This window comes from Terrapene carolina, unplaced genomic scaffold, assembly GCF_002925995.2.
Source record: "Terrapene carolina triunguis isolate 2854851 unplaced genomic scaffold, T_m_triunguis-2.0 Scaffold35022, whole genome shotgun sequence".
NCBI classification, from domain to species: domain Eukaryota; kingdom Metazoa; phylum Chordata; order Testudines; family Emydidae; genus Terrapene; species Terrapene triunguis.
The window spans coordinates 2,195,009-2,212,146 of NW_020699373.1; the positions used below are offsets into that span (position 1 = coordinate 2,195,009).

General features: G+C 46.7%; 1 protein-coding gene across 1 annotated transcript in view; it reads right to left on the minus strand.

Moving 5' to 3' along the window:
• Positions 1-17,138, minus strand: part of LOC112116424 (E3 ubiquitin-protein ligase UHRF2) — a 191,476-nt gene that overhangs the window by 139,878 nt on the left and 34,460 nt on the right. Inside the window, exon 2 of the mRNA XM_029914317.1 lies at positions 13,048-13,290. Coding sequence (XP_029770177.1) covers positions 13,048-13,290 — 243 coding nt within the window. The remainder of the gene's footprint in view (positions 1-13,047; positions 13,291-17,138) is intronic.

A 17,138-nucleotide genomic window follows, 5' to 3' on the forward strand; every position in this document is an offset into this window, starting at 1 on the left:
CTGGGCGTAATCAGCAGCCAGGCTACTTGCCTCAACCTCCCACCCCGCCATAAAGGTCTCCCCCTTGCTCTCACAGAGATTGTGGAGCACACAGCAAGCTGCAATAACAATGGGGATATTGGTTTCGCTGAGATCAGAGCGAGTCAGTAAGCTTCTCCATCTCCCCTTGAGACGTCCAAAAGCACACTCCACCACTATTCTGCACTTGCTCAGACGGTAGTTGAACAGTTCTTTTTCAGTGTCCAGAGCGCTGTATAGGGCTTCATGAGCCAGGGCATTAGCGGGTAGGCTGGGTCCCCGAGGATCACTATAGGCATCTCCACATCCCCAACAGTTATTTTGTGGTCCGGGAAGTAAATACCTTCCTGCAGCCGTCTAAACAGACCAGAGTTCCTGAAAACACGAGCGTCATGAACCTTGCCCGGCCATCCGACGTTGATGTTTGTAAAACGTCCCCTATGGTCCACCAGTGCTTGCAGCACCATTGAAAAGTAGCCCTTTCAGTTAATGTACTGGCTGGCCTGGTGGTCCGGTCCCAGGATAGGGATGTGAGTCCCATCGATAGCCCCACCGCAGTTTGGGAATCCCATCGCAGCGAAGCCATCTATGATGACCTGCACGTTTCCAAGGGTCACTACCTTTGACAGCAGTAGCTCAACGATTGCGTTGGCTACTTGCAGCACAGCAACCCCCATGGTAGATTTGCCCACGCCAAAAGTGGTTCGCGACTGACTGGTAGCTGTCTGGCGTTGCAAGCTTCCAGAGGGCTATGGCCACTCGCTTCTGGACAGTCAGGGCTGCTCGCATCCGGGTGTCCTTGCGCTTCAGGGCAGGGGACAGCAGCTCACAAAGTTCCAGGAAAGTTCCCTTCCGCATCCAAAAGTTTTGCAGCCACTGTGATTCATCCCAGACCTGCAGCACTATGCGGTCCCACCAGTCCGTGCTTGTTTCCCGGGCCCAGAATCGCCGTTCCACAGCATCAACATGACCCATTGCCACCATGATGTTCACGGCGCGGGGTCCCGTGCTTTGCGAGAGGTCTGTGCCACTCTCAGACTTCATGTCCTCACCGCGATGCCGTAACCTCCTCGCCCGATTTCTCAGCATCTGCCTCTGGAAAAGGTGGACGATAAGGTGCGAGGTGTTGACAATGGCCATAACTGCAGCGATGGTCGCAGCAGGCTCCATGCTCACAGTGCTGTGGTGTCCGCGCTGTCACTCACCAGAAAAGCGCGCGAAATGAAATGATTGCCCGCCGGCGCTTTCAGGGAGGGAGGGAGGGCGGGCGGGCGGGAGTGACGGTTGGATGACGACAGTTACCCAAAACCACCCTCGACACATTTTTTTCCCCAGCAGGCATTGGGGGCTCGACCCAGAATTCCAATGGGCAGCGGGGACTGCGGGAACTGTGGGATAGCTGCCCACAGTGCACCACTTCCAATGTCGACGCTTGCCCCGTTAGTGTGGACTCAAAGTTGAATTACTGCCCTTAGTGTGGATACACACGTTCGACTTTGTAATATCGATTCCACATATTCGATTTAAGTAAAATCAAACTACTCTCGTAGTGTAGACATACCCTAAGATACATGCTCCGGCTAGAACCTCAAACCTATAGAATCAACACACAACAGCTGTTCTGGCTACCTCCCATTTTTTTGGGCCAGTTCTGCTCACTTTAGCTGCTATGCTGACCCCTTGTGTCTACTCTACTGCTCTCCCACTTGCTAATGCAAATGTGCCCCCGCCCTTTAAAAAAAAAAAAAACCACACACAAATCACGATCCTTAAACACAGTGGACCATTTACACTAGCATACCCCATCCAGACACTAGTCAATTTTGTCTACAGCAGGGATTCTCAAATTTGGGGTCGGGACCCCTCAAGGGGGTCTGAGGTTATTACATGAGGGGGGAGTGGGGAAGAGGTCATGAGTTGTCAGCCTCCACCACAAAACCCTGCTTTGCCTCCAGCATTTATAAAATGGTGTTAAATATATTTAAAAAAAAAAAAAGTGTGTTTAATTTAATAAGGGGGTCACTCTCAGAGACTTGCTATAGGAAAGGGGTCACCAGTACAAAAGTTTGAGAACCACTGGTCTACAGTAATCAGGAACTACCAAAATCACTGGTTTTAATTTAAAGAAATTAACCACAAACTGAGATTTCAAATAGCAGAGCCAAACTTGCAATAAATAATACATATACATAGTCTTGCCAGAATTCAATTTTTATAATAATTTTGATGGATAATATCAATGTTTAGTTTTAAGCATTATTTGTCTATTTGTATCAATTTAAATTTCACAGCTGTGAGAAATTATGGGAGAGCCAGACAATGGGGGGGGGGGGGGACTGACAATTATTTAATAACAGGAGAAGTTGAGATAAGAAAAATTATAGCTTTACAATACAAATTATCAACATCACATGTCAAAATATGCGAAGTAAATATAATTAAATCAAGCTAATAAGCTCTCAAGCACCATCTTTCTCACTCTGCCTATCTGTACATTAATATTAATGGCAGGGATTTTTGTTTGCATATAGTGAAACGGACATTTACTGATAAAAACCTAATCCTTCCAAGCCTATATATGAAAAAAAAGCAACCAACTGTGTAACACAGCACTGGAATATTCAGGTAAATATTGATTAGAGAGTCCCATATTTCAGAAACGAAATCATGGCAATTCAAGCTGTGGGCATACAGTTGTATCAAGAATAAAGGAGCTTTTATTATTGCCAATACTGTAAAAATATAGAAATACCAAAGTTTACTGAATGTTCTTGTAGTGAGGCAGTCACCCTGCTCCAGTGTGGAAGTGGTTAAAAACAGCCGTGGGAAAGGGCTGCCACGGGGAGTCAATCAGGAGCGGGTTTGATTCTGTATAAGAAGCCCTAAGAGAGAAGATGGGTCAAGGTCTCTCTCTAGCTGCTGAAGGAGCAAAGGGTACCTTGGACAGAGCAGTGCTGGGGAAGGGCAAGAGGCGCTGGGGAGCTCCAGCCTGGTAACTCCCCAGGTTGAGGCCTTGATAAAGGTCTACGCAGGTACTGGGGCTGGGAGGTGCAGCCCTGGAATAGGCAGAAGCAGCTGGTCCAACCCCCTTGCCAATTATGAGTGGTCAGTACAGACTGCAGTTTGCCCCAGTGAGAGGTGGCTTGGTGATGACTGGCTGTAGCCACTGTGGGCATAGAGGTAGGGGGTTCCCCTGAGAGGGGAAACCCGAAGTGTGGTGGTACTGCTAGGGCAGAACCCCGAGGTAAAGGGGCACTGGGGTTTGGGAGGGACACGAGGGCCTGAGGAAGGTGAGCCACCGGCCAGCAGAGGGCGCTCCAAGACTGGAAAAGCGCTAATTCCCAGATGACCAGCAGGAGGCATTGCACCGGTGAGTTTCGATCTTGCTACAGTTCTAAAATAATTAAGTAGAACTTATTTGACTTTAAAAATTGAGACAAGATAATTTGACAGCAATAGAGATTCAAAACAGGTAGAAATGTTATCCAAATTATCAGGAGATGCTAAAAGAAAGACACTCTAGAACTCTTTGTCCTGGAAAGTCCAAAAGGAACAGGCCACCCAAAGGTACTAGCATGCATGAGGAACACATATGGCATGCCAAAAGTACCTTTTAGAGCAGGGGTGGACAAACTACGGCCTGGGGCTGCATACGGCCCTTCAGACGTTTTAATCATGGCCCTCGAGCTCCTGCCGGGGAGCAGGCTCCGGGGCTTGGCCCGCTCCGGCGCTCCAGCCGAGGAGCAGGGTCAGGGGCTTGCCCTGCTCCGTGCGTGCAGTGGCTCCATGTGGCTTCCGGAAGCAGTGGCATGTCCCCGTTCTGGCTCCTACGCGTAAGGACAGCCAGGGGGCTCCACATGCTGTCCCAGCCCCAAGAGTAGCCTGGCCATGCCTCCGTATAGGAGGCAGAGGGGGAACATGCCGCTGCTTCTGGGAGCTGCTTAAGGCAAGTGCTGCCTGGAGCCTGCACTCCTGACCCCCTCCCACGCCCCAACCCCCTGTGCCCCAGCCCTGATGCTCCTTCCATCCTCTGAACCCCTCGGTCCCAGCCCAGAGCATCCTCTTGCAACTCCAACCTCCCAGCCCCACACCCCAGCCCCCGCACCCCCCACCCCAGCCACCTGCCCCAGCCTGGAGCCCCCTCCCACAGCCTGAACTCCACATTTCTGGCCCCATCCCAGAGCCTGCTCCCCCAGCCAGAGCCCTCACCCCCCTCCCGCACCCTAACCCCCAATTTCATTAGCATTCCTGGCCCGCCGTACAATTTCCATACCCAGATGTGGCCATCGGGCCAAAAAGTTTGCCCACCCTGTCTTAGAGTTAAAGAGACCTTGCCACACAGGTCAGGAAGGACCACCTTTGAAGTTGCATGCCACACGTGCTCTCAGAACGAAATGAATAGTTGGTACAAAGCCAAAGTGGCAAAATTGAGAACCTCTTATCACCCTCTTAAAGTGACCTGATGCTACAGGAAGAGGATTGCAACAAAATGTAAAAAAAGACTCACCAAAACTTAGAAATTGCAAACAACCAAATCTGCTGAAGCATTGTTGAGAGCTACTCACCAGCAAAAATGCAAACTGATGGAAGCATGATTGTTATAAATCTTGAGGTAGGGATCCAATATAGTAGGTTGGAGAAGGGACATAGGAATTGCATAACTAATCAGACACTGGTCAGTACCAAATGTTTCATAAGATACAAATCCACTATAATGGACAATTATGCAAGCATGATTATGGAGAAGTTTCCTTCAAACTTGTTCTTCCAAGGAAGTTAAGTTCTCAAGGTTGAATGTTTATAGCACTTACACAATTTTGCCCTCTTATTATTCTAAAAGCATGTATAAATCTTTTTGAATTTTACTGTGATAGGGTGCATATTCCACACAAGTGACGAAAGAGTTAATGTGGGCCTGAAAGGCAAACTATATTACCTGGCTGCACCTGGAGGATCTACAACTGGGATTTCAGATCTTCACTAGCAGTGCCTATCGGACCACACGTGAACCTCCCCTCTCTTGCACTATGCATGGGATGTACATACAGCACTGTGCAGTCAGACCGCCCCCCAGTTCCTTCTCTGCTACAGAGATTATGTTTTCGGCTCCGAAGCAAAGGGGAGGAAGATGTTACCGCACAGCCGCGGATAGGACAGCATATACGAGGACAGTGTCCGTTGAGGCCTCGTGCGAAGAGTGTAGTACTAGGCGAAAGTGTCTGTCAATGCCCATGTGGCAGCCTTACAAAGGTCATCCACGGAGACATTATTAAGGAAGGCAATAGAGGTAGATAGCGATCGTGTGGAACGTGTTCTGATTGCGTTGGTTGCCTCTCGTGAAGTTCATAAGATAAACATATATGCTGAGATTCATTTAGCAAGGCGTTGTTTAGATATAGCAGTGCCTCTGGAACTTTCGGTGGTGGAGAGGAATAATCGTGGTGATTTCCAGAAGAGTTTAGTCCTGTCCAAGCAGAAGGCCAATGCATGCCACACGTCCAGGGTGTGTAGCGCTGCCTCCTGTTGATTACTGTGAGGCGTCAGGAAAAAGAAAGGGAAGTGTATCAGTTGTTTGAGATGAAAAGATGTTGGGACCTTAGGTAAGAATCTTGGGTGTGGGCGTAGTGTAACTTTGTCTTTATAAAACACTTATGGTGGATATGCCATGAGAGCTGTAACAGAATAAAAACACAAATAAGGTGCTTTGCATGTTCTTATCTTTTTTGTTGTTGTTTCTTTTGCTTTTTTGGTTGCAAGGTTTTTTTAAAAACTTGCTAGCTAGTAAGTCTGCTTCTGTGAAAAGTGATATTTGTATGTTTGTTAATGTCACTTTTCAAAGCAGACTTGTTAGCTAGTTGGGAAGCAGTGAAAAGTGATATTAAACATGCAAATATTTTTCACAGCAGACTTACTCAGCCCTGGCAAGCTGGGGGACAAATTAAGCCTTGGATGGGAACATGGGTAGGGAAGCAGTGGAAGCCAAGGGTGATGGGGTGGATGGGTGAGGGGCCAGGGGCGGCAGCGGGGGCCAGGGTTGATAAGGGGGAGGGGGCGTGAGCCCAAGCCCAAAGCCCAGCAGCCGTAGCCTGAAGCCCAGCTGCCAGGGGATGGAGCCCACCGCTTTGCAGCCAAAGCCCAGAGCCTGAAGCCCCACGGTAAGAGCCCACTACCGTGTGGCCAGAGCCTGCTGCCCGCCACACCAGGGCTGAAGCCGGAAGCCTGAGCTCCACCACCACCAGGAAGGTGGGGAACTCACAATGGCTGTCTGCTCCTCCAATGTTTGTGGCTCAAGAGGGAGGCAGGGCCCAACCCCTCCTTGCTGCCTTGCCCCCCCCCCAATCACTGCCCAGGAGGCTGTGGCCGCAAGAAAAGCCCCTGGTGGCCGTATGCAGCCACACAGTGGCCGTATCCGAGAAACACTGATCTAGACAGAGAACATAGGACTGGGCTAGGTTCCAGGCCGGGGTAGGGTCTCGTATATGAGGATAAGAGATTTTTCAATACCCTTCAAGAGTGCTTCGTGAGCAGGTATGCGAAGATGGAGTGACCATCAATGAGGGAATGAAAAGAAGAGATTGCTGTCAACTGTACCCTAATAGAACTATTGGCCAATCCTGACTGCTTAAGGTGTAGAATGTAATCAAGAATAACTCTGCTGCATCAACCAGGTGTGAGGCGCACCAGCAATAAAAACTCATTGTGAATGTACACGTGTTTAGTCGTGTCACATCTGCTATTCAAAAGTATCTGTTAACCTGCTCAGATGCAGTCAATATCCTGACACCAGAAGAGGAGCCAGGCTTTTAGGGGGAGCATTTGGATTGGGATGCATCCTGAGTCCTGTGAGAGGAGCCACAGTGTTAGGTGGAGAGAAATCAGTCAGCATACCATCACACGTGGAAGGTAAGTATACCAGGCCTGTTGTGGCCAGGTTGGAGCTATTAGTATGACCTGCGCTCAGTCGGCCTCTATTTTGCGAAGACAGGAAGGGGGGTGAGGGGGGATTACAGGAGAAGTGCATCCCATGTTATGAGGAATGCATCTGGTTGAATATGGGGTGAAGTGCTCGCATATCCAGCTCCCACGTGTGATCGTGTGAGAATGTCCTGCTTTGTATGTCTGCGGTGGTATTCTGGTGTCCCAGAAGGTACGTGGCTGAAATAGAAAGGTGAAACTGGTTTATCCAGAACAACAGTTCGATTGTCTCCGTGCATAACAAGTGGTACCTCATTCCACCTGCCTGTTGATAGAATACATGAAGGCAAGATTGTCCGTCAACACTCTTACGGTGTACTGTTTAAGAAGAAGTAGGAAACATCAGCAGGCATCGCAGACCGCTCATAGCTCTAGGAGGTTGATGCGTAAGATGGATTCGGTCGACGACCATCTGCTCTGCACTATGTGTTTGTGTAGATGCGTTTCCCAAGCAATTAAGGAGGCATCAGTGGTTAGGATCATAGCTGGTGATGGTGATAGGAACAGAACTCCAACATAGACCTTGTTGGGCTGTGTCCATCACAGTAGTGAATCCTTGACTCACCCTGACATAGATAAAAGTTTGTGAATGCTGTGTTTGTGGGGGAGGTATACGGAATGGAGCCATGCTTGAAGACGTCGCATGTGCAGTCTTGCGTGTCTGACCACAAATATGGCTGCTGCCATGTGATGAGGTGACTAGACTCCAAGATGGGAAAAACGGAGCTAGTCGGTTGCCAAACTGTTGGAACATCAGAGATGGTGAGGATGACTGGAACAAGGGAAGGCTTCTCAGGGCCTCGACCACACCTTCAAAATAGTTGCTTTGGTGCTGGTGAGTGAGATGTAGCCCCTTCAGAAGTGGGGGGAGTCTACATTTAGTTGGAGCTTTTTGTCAACATCATTGGGTGTGGTAATGTCACTGAGGGGTGTCCTGTTGGGTTCGGGATCATGAGGGGAGTTGGTACTTCCCCAAGTGTCTCTGGTTCTGGCGTGTATATCCTGAGAGAATGAAGTGTAGCTTGGAAGTCTTTAAGGGAGTGCAGAGAGTTATCTGTGTGTTCCCAGAATAGTTTCTGTCCTTTGAATGGTACGTCCTATACTGTGGTTTGTATCTCCTTAGGAAAGCCCAAGAGATGTAGCCATGATGCAAGTCTCATGACCATAGCAGTTGCAATGGATCGGTGACTGGAGAGTCTAAATGAGGCTTGTAGGGCCATACAGGCTAGGTGGTGTCCCTCCACTATCAAGGACTGGAATTGCTCCTTTTTAGTCTCTGATCAATCATGGCTAAGTTTCTCCAATTTAAAGTAGTTTAGATAATTATACTTGGCCATGAGAGCTTCATAATTTGAAATCCTCAACTGTAGCGTGACTGAAGAGTATGTCTTGCATCAAAATAAGTCCAGGCATTTCCAATCTCTGTCTGGATGGCTAGATCAAGATTGGTACTAACGGCCTCTCTCCTGTGCCACACTGACCACTAAAGAATTTGGAGTGGGATGTGAAAATAAAAATTCAGCATCCTCTGCTGGAATGTAATATTTTCTATCAGCGTGTTTGCAGGTCAGAGGGATGGAAGACGGGGTCCAACACAGAACCTTTGCAGGTTCGAGAAAAGCTTCACTGATTGGAAGTGTGATCTTTGCGGAAGAGGATGTGTGGAGGATATCCAGCAGTTTATGCTACCAGTCTTTGACTTCCTCCAGTGGGATCTGTAGGGAGTCTACAATCCTATGGAATAGATCTTGAAAGTGCCTGAAGTTATCGGCAGATGTAGGGGATGGAGGCATAATCGCCTTCTCAGGTGAGGAGGAGGAAAAATGTAAAGTTGGGGAAAGCCTGCTTTTTCCTCATCTTCCTCCTCAGTTGGTACTGGTGACGGTTCAACTTCCTGATGGCAAGACGCCAATGGAGAAGGGAGGAGGAGGTCTCCAGCTTTGATCTCTGGGAAGGTTCCTGAATGGTGCCCCGTAAATAGCACAAGGGTCCCAATATGGCCAGTTTAGTGGGAGTGGCACATGTGACTGCATCCATGGTGGTCCCTGCCAGGATTGGGGGGTCGTATAGCGAGGATAACCTGGTGCAATTTGCCCTCGTCCTCCTCCTCACTGGGGAAGATCCTCGGCGAAGAGAGGGAGGAATGTTGAGAGTCTAGAAAGGAGGGTAGAAGTGGAGGGAGGTCCAGTCGAAGAAGGGGATACTCAGGAGCATCAGATATCAGAAGGTCTTTAGGTATCTGAAGTCTTGTGGAGGAGGAAGGAACATCATCAGTGCTATTGTAAGACCAGCGCCAAAGAGAGGGTCTACATCCCTGAAGTTTCAGAAGATGGAACCAGAGATTTAGCTCGTGCCAAAGACTTGCCTGGTGCCAATGGCTTTGTTGGTGCCAGAAATGGCATTAGTGCTGTAGCTCCTGCAAGTGGGCTGCCTTGGTCCTCAAAGCTGGGAAACAGCACCAAGGGCTGAAGGTCTGCCTGGATAGGGACTTTAGACAGGTTTCTTTAAGCTAGTACCAGAGATACTTAGACAAGGCCTGGAGCTATGTCCCCTGTCAAATGAGGTTGAAGCCACCAACCTAGCTGGGGACAGTGTTCTGGTGGGCTGTGGCTCAGAGTGAGAGGAGGAGGAAGCCCATTTCTTGTCATCCGCATGCTCACAGGATGACTCTCTTGACAGGGCGTGGAAGAGTGGGGTTGACAAATGACCTGGTAGAACATGAGGGCCTCTCTGGGGCAGAGTTCGGGTCTGATGCCGGAAGAAGTGATTTCTCCATGAGAAGTTTCAATCCAAGGTCCCTATCTTTTCTGGCTCTGGGTTTCAGGTCGAAGCAGTGAGATCACTTTTGAGGAACGTGTCCCTCTCCCAGACAGCAGATACACTGTGGGTGGCCATCCATTATTGAGAAGGCAGCCCCGCATAAGATGAACTTCTTAAACCCAGGAGAGCCAGGCGTAAGAGTGAAGGGAAAAGGGCTTCCAGTTGGGAAGTGGGAAAAACAGAAGCCTAATCTAGGAGAACTGTAAAGATAAAAGTTAATAAAAAAAATGTTATACAGATAGAAGAAGGAAGAACAAGAAAAACAACTAGCTACACTATCAGGTAAGGCACTATATGTAAGGGAATAGGAGAAGCTGGCTCTGCTAGTGGATTCTATCCCAGACCAAAGGCAGTAGACAAAGAACTGGGGGTGGTTGGACCGCACACCACTATATATACACATCCCGCACACACACGACAGAGGGGAGGTGCACATGTGCAGTCCAACAGGCACAGCTAGTGAAGACTTCTGATCCCAGGTGCAGGGGGTGCGGCTGCACCTACAGTGGAGCACCCACAGGGATATCACTCAAAGAATAACTACTCAGTTTCCTTCATAAAGTCTCATAAAAGGATTTTTGCCAAAGGTTTATGGAAAGTCTAAGTAAACTATATCTTTATTGCTCCTTCAAGAATTCAATTAGGAGAGGCACAGACACAACACTGGTTTAGCCCTATGATATTTAATCTAAGTGCTTAATAACTGTTTGAAGTTATTTCAACTACTATACCTGGTAGTGATGTTAGGCGTGATGTTGAAAATTCCAGATCCTAGCACTTTAAAAAACCCTCCAGCAAAGCTGCTGATTTTAATGACCGGTATATTTTTGTTAGCAGCTAAGCTACTTAATTCTTAAGGTCCTTCAGAACTCTGGAGAATAGCATTTGGTCCTGGTGACTTGCTGCAAATTAAATTATCACTTTTCTTACAACACCTTTTCTTTGCATACCACAGTTTCTGACAGCACCTTCCTTTTAGTTACCTGAGAACAAAAGCCATCTACACATTCTCTGTTGTCAAGACTGATGCAATGAAAGCGTTCAACTTCTCTGCAATGTTTTTAATCCTCAACAATTCATCCCTTGACCCGATAGTCTAGCAGATCCAATGACTCTCTTGCAGGCTTCCTACTTCTAGGTAAAGTATTTCTCAATGTTTATAAAGCAAGTAGAGAGACACAAAAATACTTTTTGCCATCTTATACCTAAGCATGTCATAGTTTACGTTCCTTTCCATTGAGCAGGATTTTTTTTTAATTATATTTTTGGCTTGAATAAACTCTTATAACCTGCCATTTAACTGGAATGTTTAGGGAAGGATACCTAGTCAACAGAATGCACCTGACATCTAGAAACTGCAAGTAATTTAACACCTGCATTCACACAGAATCTCAGGGTTAGAAGGGACCTCAGGAGATCATCTAGTCCAACCCCCTGCTCAAAGCAGGACCAATCCCCAGACAGATTTTTGCCCCAGATCCCTAAATGGCCCCCTCAAGGATTGAACTCACAACCCTGAGTTTAGCAGGCCAATGCTCAAACCACTGAGCTATCCCTCCCCCCCGTTATCTGTATATTAAATACTTTTCTGTATATCCTAAAACCAAAGTGCTTGAAGGCAATCTTAGAGAAGATTTGACAGTCCTCAACAACATCGTGATGGCAGAATTTTCTACCTGCCTCCATGGAGATGGTTCACAGAGGCAGATAAGGCAATCAGGTGGTCCCTTTCTGCGCAAGAAGGATAATTTACCTTCTTTTCACCCTAAAAAAAGGAGGTTAGAAAATAAAATAACTTAAGAAAGCCCCTACCTTAATTTCCTAAAGGCTATTGATAAGGGTTTATTTTAGCATCTCTCTGAGAAATCCATCTTTTCTAGGTTCTTTCTGATTTGTGGTGTTTTCCTTCATCCTTTGTCTTCTTCTAGACTATGTCTACTCTGGCAACTGAACGACAAAACTTGTGTCTTTGGAGGGAGGGGCGGGTTAACACCTCTGAAAGACAAAAGTCCTGCCGACGACAAGCGCCTGTGTGAACAGCGCTTCGTCAGCAGAAGTGCTCTCCTGCCATCAAAGCTAACGCCACTCGTTGGGGGTGGAAGGTTTTTTTTTGTCAGCAGGAGAGCTGACAAACAGCAGCTACGCTGTGTGCCTTTTAGCAGCACGGCTGTAACAACACAGCCGTGTTGCTAAAAGCTGCGTAGTGTAGATATAGCCCTAATGAAAGGGGAAAAGGGAGCACAGGAGTTGAAGAACAGGCTTTATGCTTCTAGTGTAAGAAAGAAAGAAGAGGGAAAATTAGTGGATAGGAAGTGGGAAAGCCGGTGTCTTTATATCAGATGTAGTTGACAGGTTTTTCGCCTCCTTGCTTCCTAGCTGGTGGTGTTATAATGCCGATTGCGTGGGATGTTGTTGGATAGTGCAAGTGAGGTATGATCAGAAAAGTATCTCCCATCTGTTACACTGATATTGTAACAACAACTTCTAGGACATATTAAAGTGACTTCATATCAGGAGAGAGCGAGCCTCATGAAGATGTTTCTCCAACTTGCAACTCAAATTGTAAGCCTCAGCTAGGGCATAAGTAGCACACTTTTCTTCTATCGCCTTGAACACTACCCTGCACACAAGACAGCTCTCAAATTTCTCACAAGGTAGACAGACGCTGGACAAAGCAGAAAAGAGGCTGCCTACCATGAAATCTGTAACTTCTAGTTTGTCTATCTACATTGCAGCAAGACTAGATCATCTGCCCAGATGATGAGATGAGGAGAAAAAAAGACCAAGGTTTTCTATTACATTTGACCTCTTACTGTGCAAATTGAAATCTAAACATTTTTGTAGTAAGATGGCTTACTATTTTAGGCCCAGTTCAGCAAGTTACTTACACATGTCTAACCTTAAGTATGTGCCGTCAGTATACTGATCAGAGCCTTAGACAGAAACTAAACACCTAAATCCCATCATAGTGAAGTTACCTACTGTACCTGGATGCTGTAGCAGATGTGTGATCATCATTTTTAACAAATCTTTAATTAAAACAATCCAGACAGTACAACTGGCCCTGATTCTCTTAATACTTATACACATGCTTAATGTTAAATTTGAAGTCAGTGGGTCTATGCTCATGTTTAAGGTTAAGCACATGAGAGTGTTTCAAGGATCTGGGTCTATATAAGCTATAGAACTGAACCTAGAAATACAAAACAAGATGATTTCAAAACTTGCAAATACCTTATACAATCCAATGCCAGGATCAATGAGAAATGACCGAGCAGATGTAGATGGCTGATTGGGCGATCCACTCCCTGTTGTTCTCTTGACTTTGTTCTTACAGTTGGCAACAGCACACGGGTTGACTTCTCCATCCTTATTAGTCAAGGAAGTGGTAGGAGCATCAGACTCAGTCCGTATCAAAAGCTGAACGATGTCGTTTAGTCCAACATTGTAATCGAATAAAGTATGTCCATCTTCCAGCTGTCAAAAGAGTAGATTTTATTTTGCAAAGCTCCATCTTAAGAAATATTGCTAAGATTCCCTCTTAACACAATAATTCCGTAGAATAGAAAATTGTAATGCATTTTTTAAATCACTAATTAAATGACTTCTATGAGGTCATTGTTTTTGTCGGTTTCTTGCTAGAAGTGAACAGTAAAACCCTTAAGTTCAATGGGACCAAGATTTCACCCAATGAGATTACTCACAGGCATAAAAACTATACATGTGCATCTTTGCATGATTTGGGCCTTACTGTATACATAGGCGCCGACTCCATGGGTGCTCCGGGGCTGGAATACCCACAAAAAAAAAATTGGTGGGTGCTCCCCGTGCCGCTCCCCCACCCCAGCTCACCTCCCCGCCTAAGTGCGCCGGAGAGTCCAGCTTCTCCCCCCTCCCTCCCAGCGCTTGCGCCACGAAACAGCTTTTCACGCAGCAAGTGGTGGGAGGGAGGGGGAGGAAGAGGAACGCGGCGTGCTCGGGGAAGAGGCGGGGCCGGGGATTTGGGGAGGGGTCCAATGGGGCAGGGAGGGGGCAGAGTCGGGGCGGGCACGAGCACCCACCAGCACCAAGGAAAGTTGGCGCCTGTGGCCGTATGAGGGACAGTCTTCGCTCATTGATATATTTTGCTTTCCACAACGAAATCTCTGTACAACTTTTCATGAATGATGTACCCGAATACTTGGGACACTAATATCTAAACTGTCTTAAGTTTATTCACCTAAATTTGAATTATTGCTGATTATGTACTAACGTATCATATGACTTTTAAAAACAAACTTTGTATTTGTGGATAATCTAGCACTATACCCAAATGAACAGACACTTCTCAATCTGTGTATTATATAATTTTAACATTAGCTTTAATAAAAATTTTAAATCTGAGATGGTCCACTGAGAATGCAGATCACAACTACACTGTCTCCAATACAATTATGTGGTTAAGTGTGGGAAATGAAGTTTTACTGACAACCACTCTATTGTGTACAACGTCACAATTCAGCCTTTCCCAATCTTTTCAAAGCAGCAAGTCAATATTTTAGACTTAAATAATCTTTTACTATCACAGTTTTCTAAAATATCCAGACAGCCACAAAAGGGTTAAAAATAAAATTGAAAACAAAAATAGGTTTACCTTTTGAAACAAAGACAGAAATACTTATTATGTGAGATTATAATTAGAGAAAGAATGCAATTACCTATTTTAGGCCTTCAGGTTTCTATAAAGAACTCATCTGTATCAAGAGCACCCACAAACTGGATTTAGGAAAGAAAGCTTGCTACTCCAGGTTTAAGACCAGAAGGGGTTAAACATATGGGTTTATTTAGCAAGCGAGTCTTGTTAACTTGCCAGTTAAGAACTATGGCGCCCAAGCCACAAAGGCACTTAAATCTTAGACTTAGATGCCTAAATCCCAGATTTAGGCTCTACTGCAATCCACGAAACTCCTGCCCAGTCCTGTAGGCACCTAAACTCGGCATCTAAGTTTTCAAGGTAAAAACGTTCCATAGGCATCACTGGGCATTCTCAGTGTTGATTCTCTAGGCACCCAGACACATCTCCTATCTAAGCTCCAGAGCTATCCATGAACTGCGGGAAGAGAAGCATTCTTCTGCCTCAGTTGCAGGCAGGAGTGTTCTAACCACGAAGCTATGCGATATTCTGATGTGGGGCTCACTCAAATTCTACGGTTGCAGCTGTTCCACTGTGGATAAATAAAGTAGTGACTGAAGCAAGGGAACTAGACCCTGGGTCTCCCACCTCCCTGGTAGATGCCCTAACCACCATCATGAAATGTCACTCTCTCTGGTCAGTGACTATTAAACTATTCATCCACAGCAGAACAGTCACTCAGCCAGAGCGAGAGCATGAGTATGATTCTAGTCCAATAGTTAGGGCATCCACCTGAGAGATGGCAGACCCAGGGTCCAGTCCCATTGATCCCATCACTCTTTCATTATGTATCCATAGTGGAACAGCTTCGAAAGAAGAGACTGAGGGAACTCCACATTAGAATATCCCATATCTCAATGGTTAGAGCACACCCGTTCAAGTCCTACCTCTGTGTCTCCTTCTCCCCCTCCAGCAGAATGAGGCGGGGGGGGGGAGAAGAACACCTGGGTCCCCCACATCCCAGGCAACACTAACCACTGGGCTAAAAGTTGTAAGGGAGGGTGGAGGGGGAAGAGAAGGCACCTCCTCCCCACAGTGTGTGTGGAGTGAGGCAGGTGCCTAACTCATTCCCACAGAAAACAAGGTCCATCTATCTCCAGGAGAGGGGTTCCCATTCATGGATCATTAGCAGAAATAAGTGCCTCCCTGCAGCCTGGACTTAGGTGTCTATCTCTGTGAGACAGGCAGGGCTTAGGACACTACCCTCATTGGACTTCTTCCAGTGAGTTGGGGAAATAAAAAAAACAACTTATCCTACATCAGAATTTTAATCTTGTATGAGCATACGAAATGCTGGAAAACTAAACAAGAGGTGGGATCAGTATTCTTCCCCCACTTCTTGTATTCTTTCCTTCCCTTCAAAGAGAACGGCCATACTGGATCAGAACAATGGTTCATCTAGCCCAGTATCCTGTCTTCCAACAGTGGCTGTGAACCCCCCACAGCTCTCAGTGCCCCACTTCAGTCACTGCAAGTGCTCCTAGGGCTTGGCTACACTTGCAAGCTACAGCACATTAAATCAGCCCCAGGCGCCCTAACTCCTGAGGTGTCCACACCGGCAAGGCACTTAGAGAGCGCCCTTGGTAATCCACCACAAGAAGCATAGAGCTTGCTGCGCCCTGGCTGAAACGCCCGCGTGTCAGTGTGGATGATGTGTTGCATTACTGCGCTGTGACTGGCCTCCAGAAACGTCCCATAATCCCTTGAAGTCAAGTGGCCACTCTGGTCATTGTTTTGAACTCTGCTGCAGGCATGCAGATATCCCCTTTCAAAGCTCTGTTTCTGACAGCCGGCATGATTATCTGCTCCGGGACACAAAGCAAACCATTACTGTGGAATGCTGCTGCTGCTGAGGCAGGCCTGTGCATGTGAGAGAGGCAGGGGGTGAGAGGGGGATGATGTTGGGGTTTCCTCCTGCCGCTGTCTGAACTTAGATAGCATGTGACACTCTCTGCTCCCCAAAACACACACAACACACTCCCTGTCACACACATCCCATTTGAAAAGCATGCTGCAGCCACTTGCACAATGGGATAGCTACCACAATACACTGCTCTCTGTGGGGTTGCAAGAGCTGCTAATGTGTCCACGGCACTGTGCTTGCAGCTGACAGTGTAAACACATAGCAGCTTTCCCTGCTTGTGTCTCCGAGGGCTGGTTTAACTCCCGATGCCCTACATCTGCAAGTGTAGCCATAGCCTTAGTTACACCTACTAAGGGACATAAAAGGCAGTAAGAGGAGCTTCTATAAATACATTAAGAGTAAGATGAAGGAAGTGTAGGTCCTCTACTTAGCAGGGAAGGAGAGCCAGTAACAAAAGGAAAGAGGTGTTTAATGCCTATTTCGCCTTAGTTTTCACTACAAGTCAGTTGTTACTAGATCCTTAACGCTATTAATATTAACAAAGGGGAAGAAACTCAAGCCAGAGTGGGGGGGGGGGAAGCATTTAAATAAGTTAATGTATTCAAGTATGCAGAGCCTGAGAAATTCACCCTATGGTACTTAAGGAATTAACTGAAGCAATCTTGGAACCATTAGCAATTATCTTTGAGAATTCATGGAGGATGGATGAGGTCCCAAAGGACTGGAGATGTGCAAACACAGAACCTCCAAAAAAAAAAAAAAAAAAAAAAAAAAAAAAAAAAAAAAAAA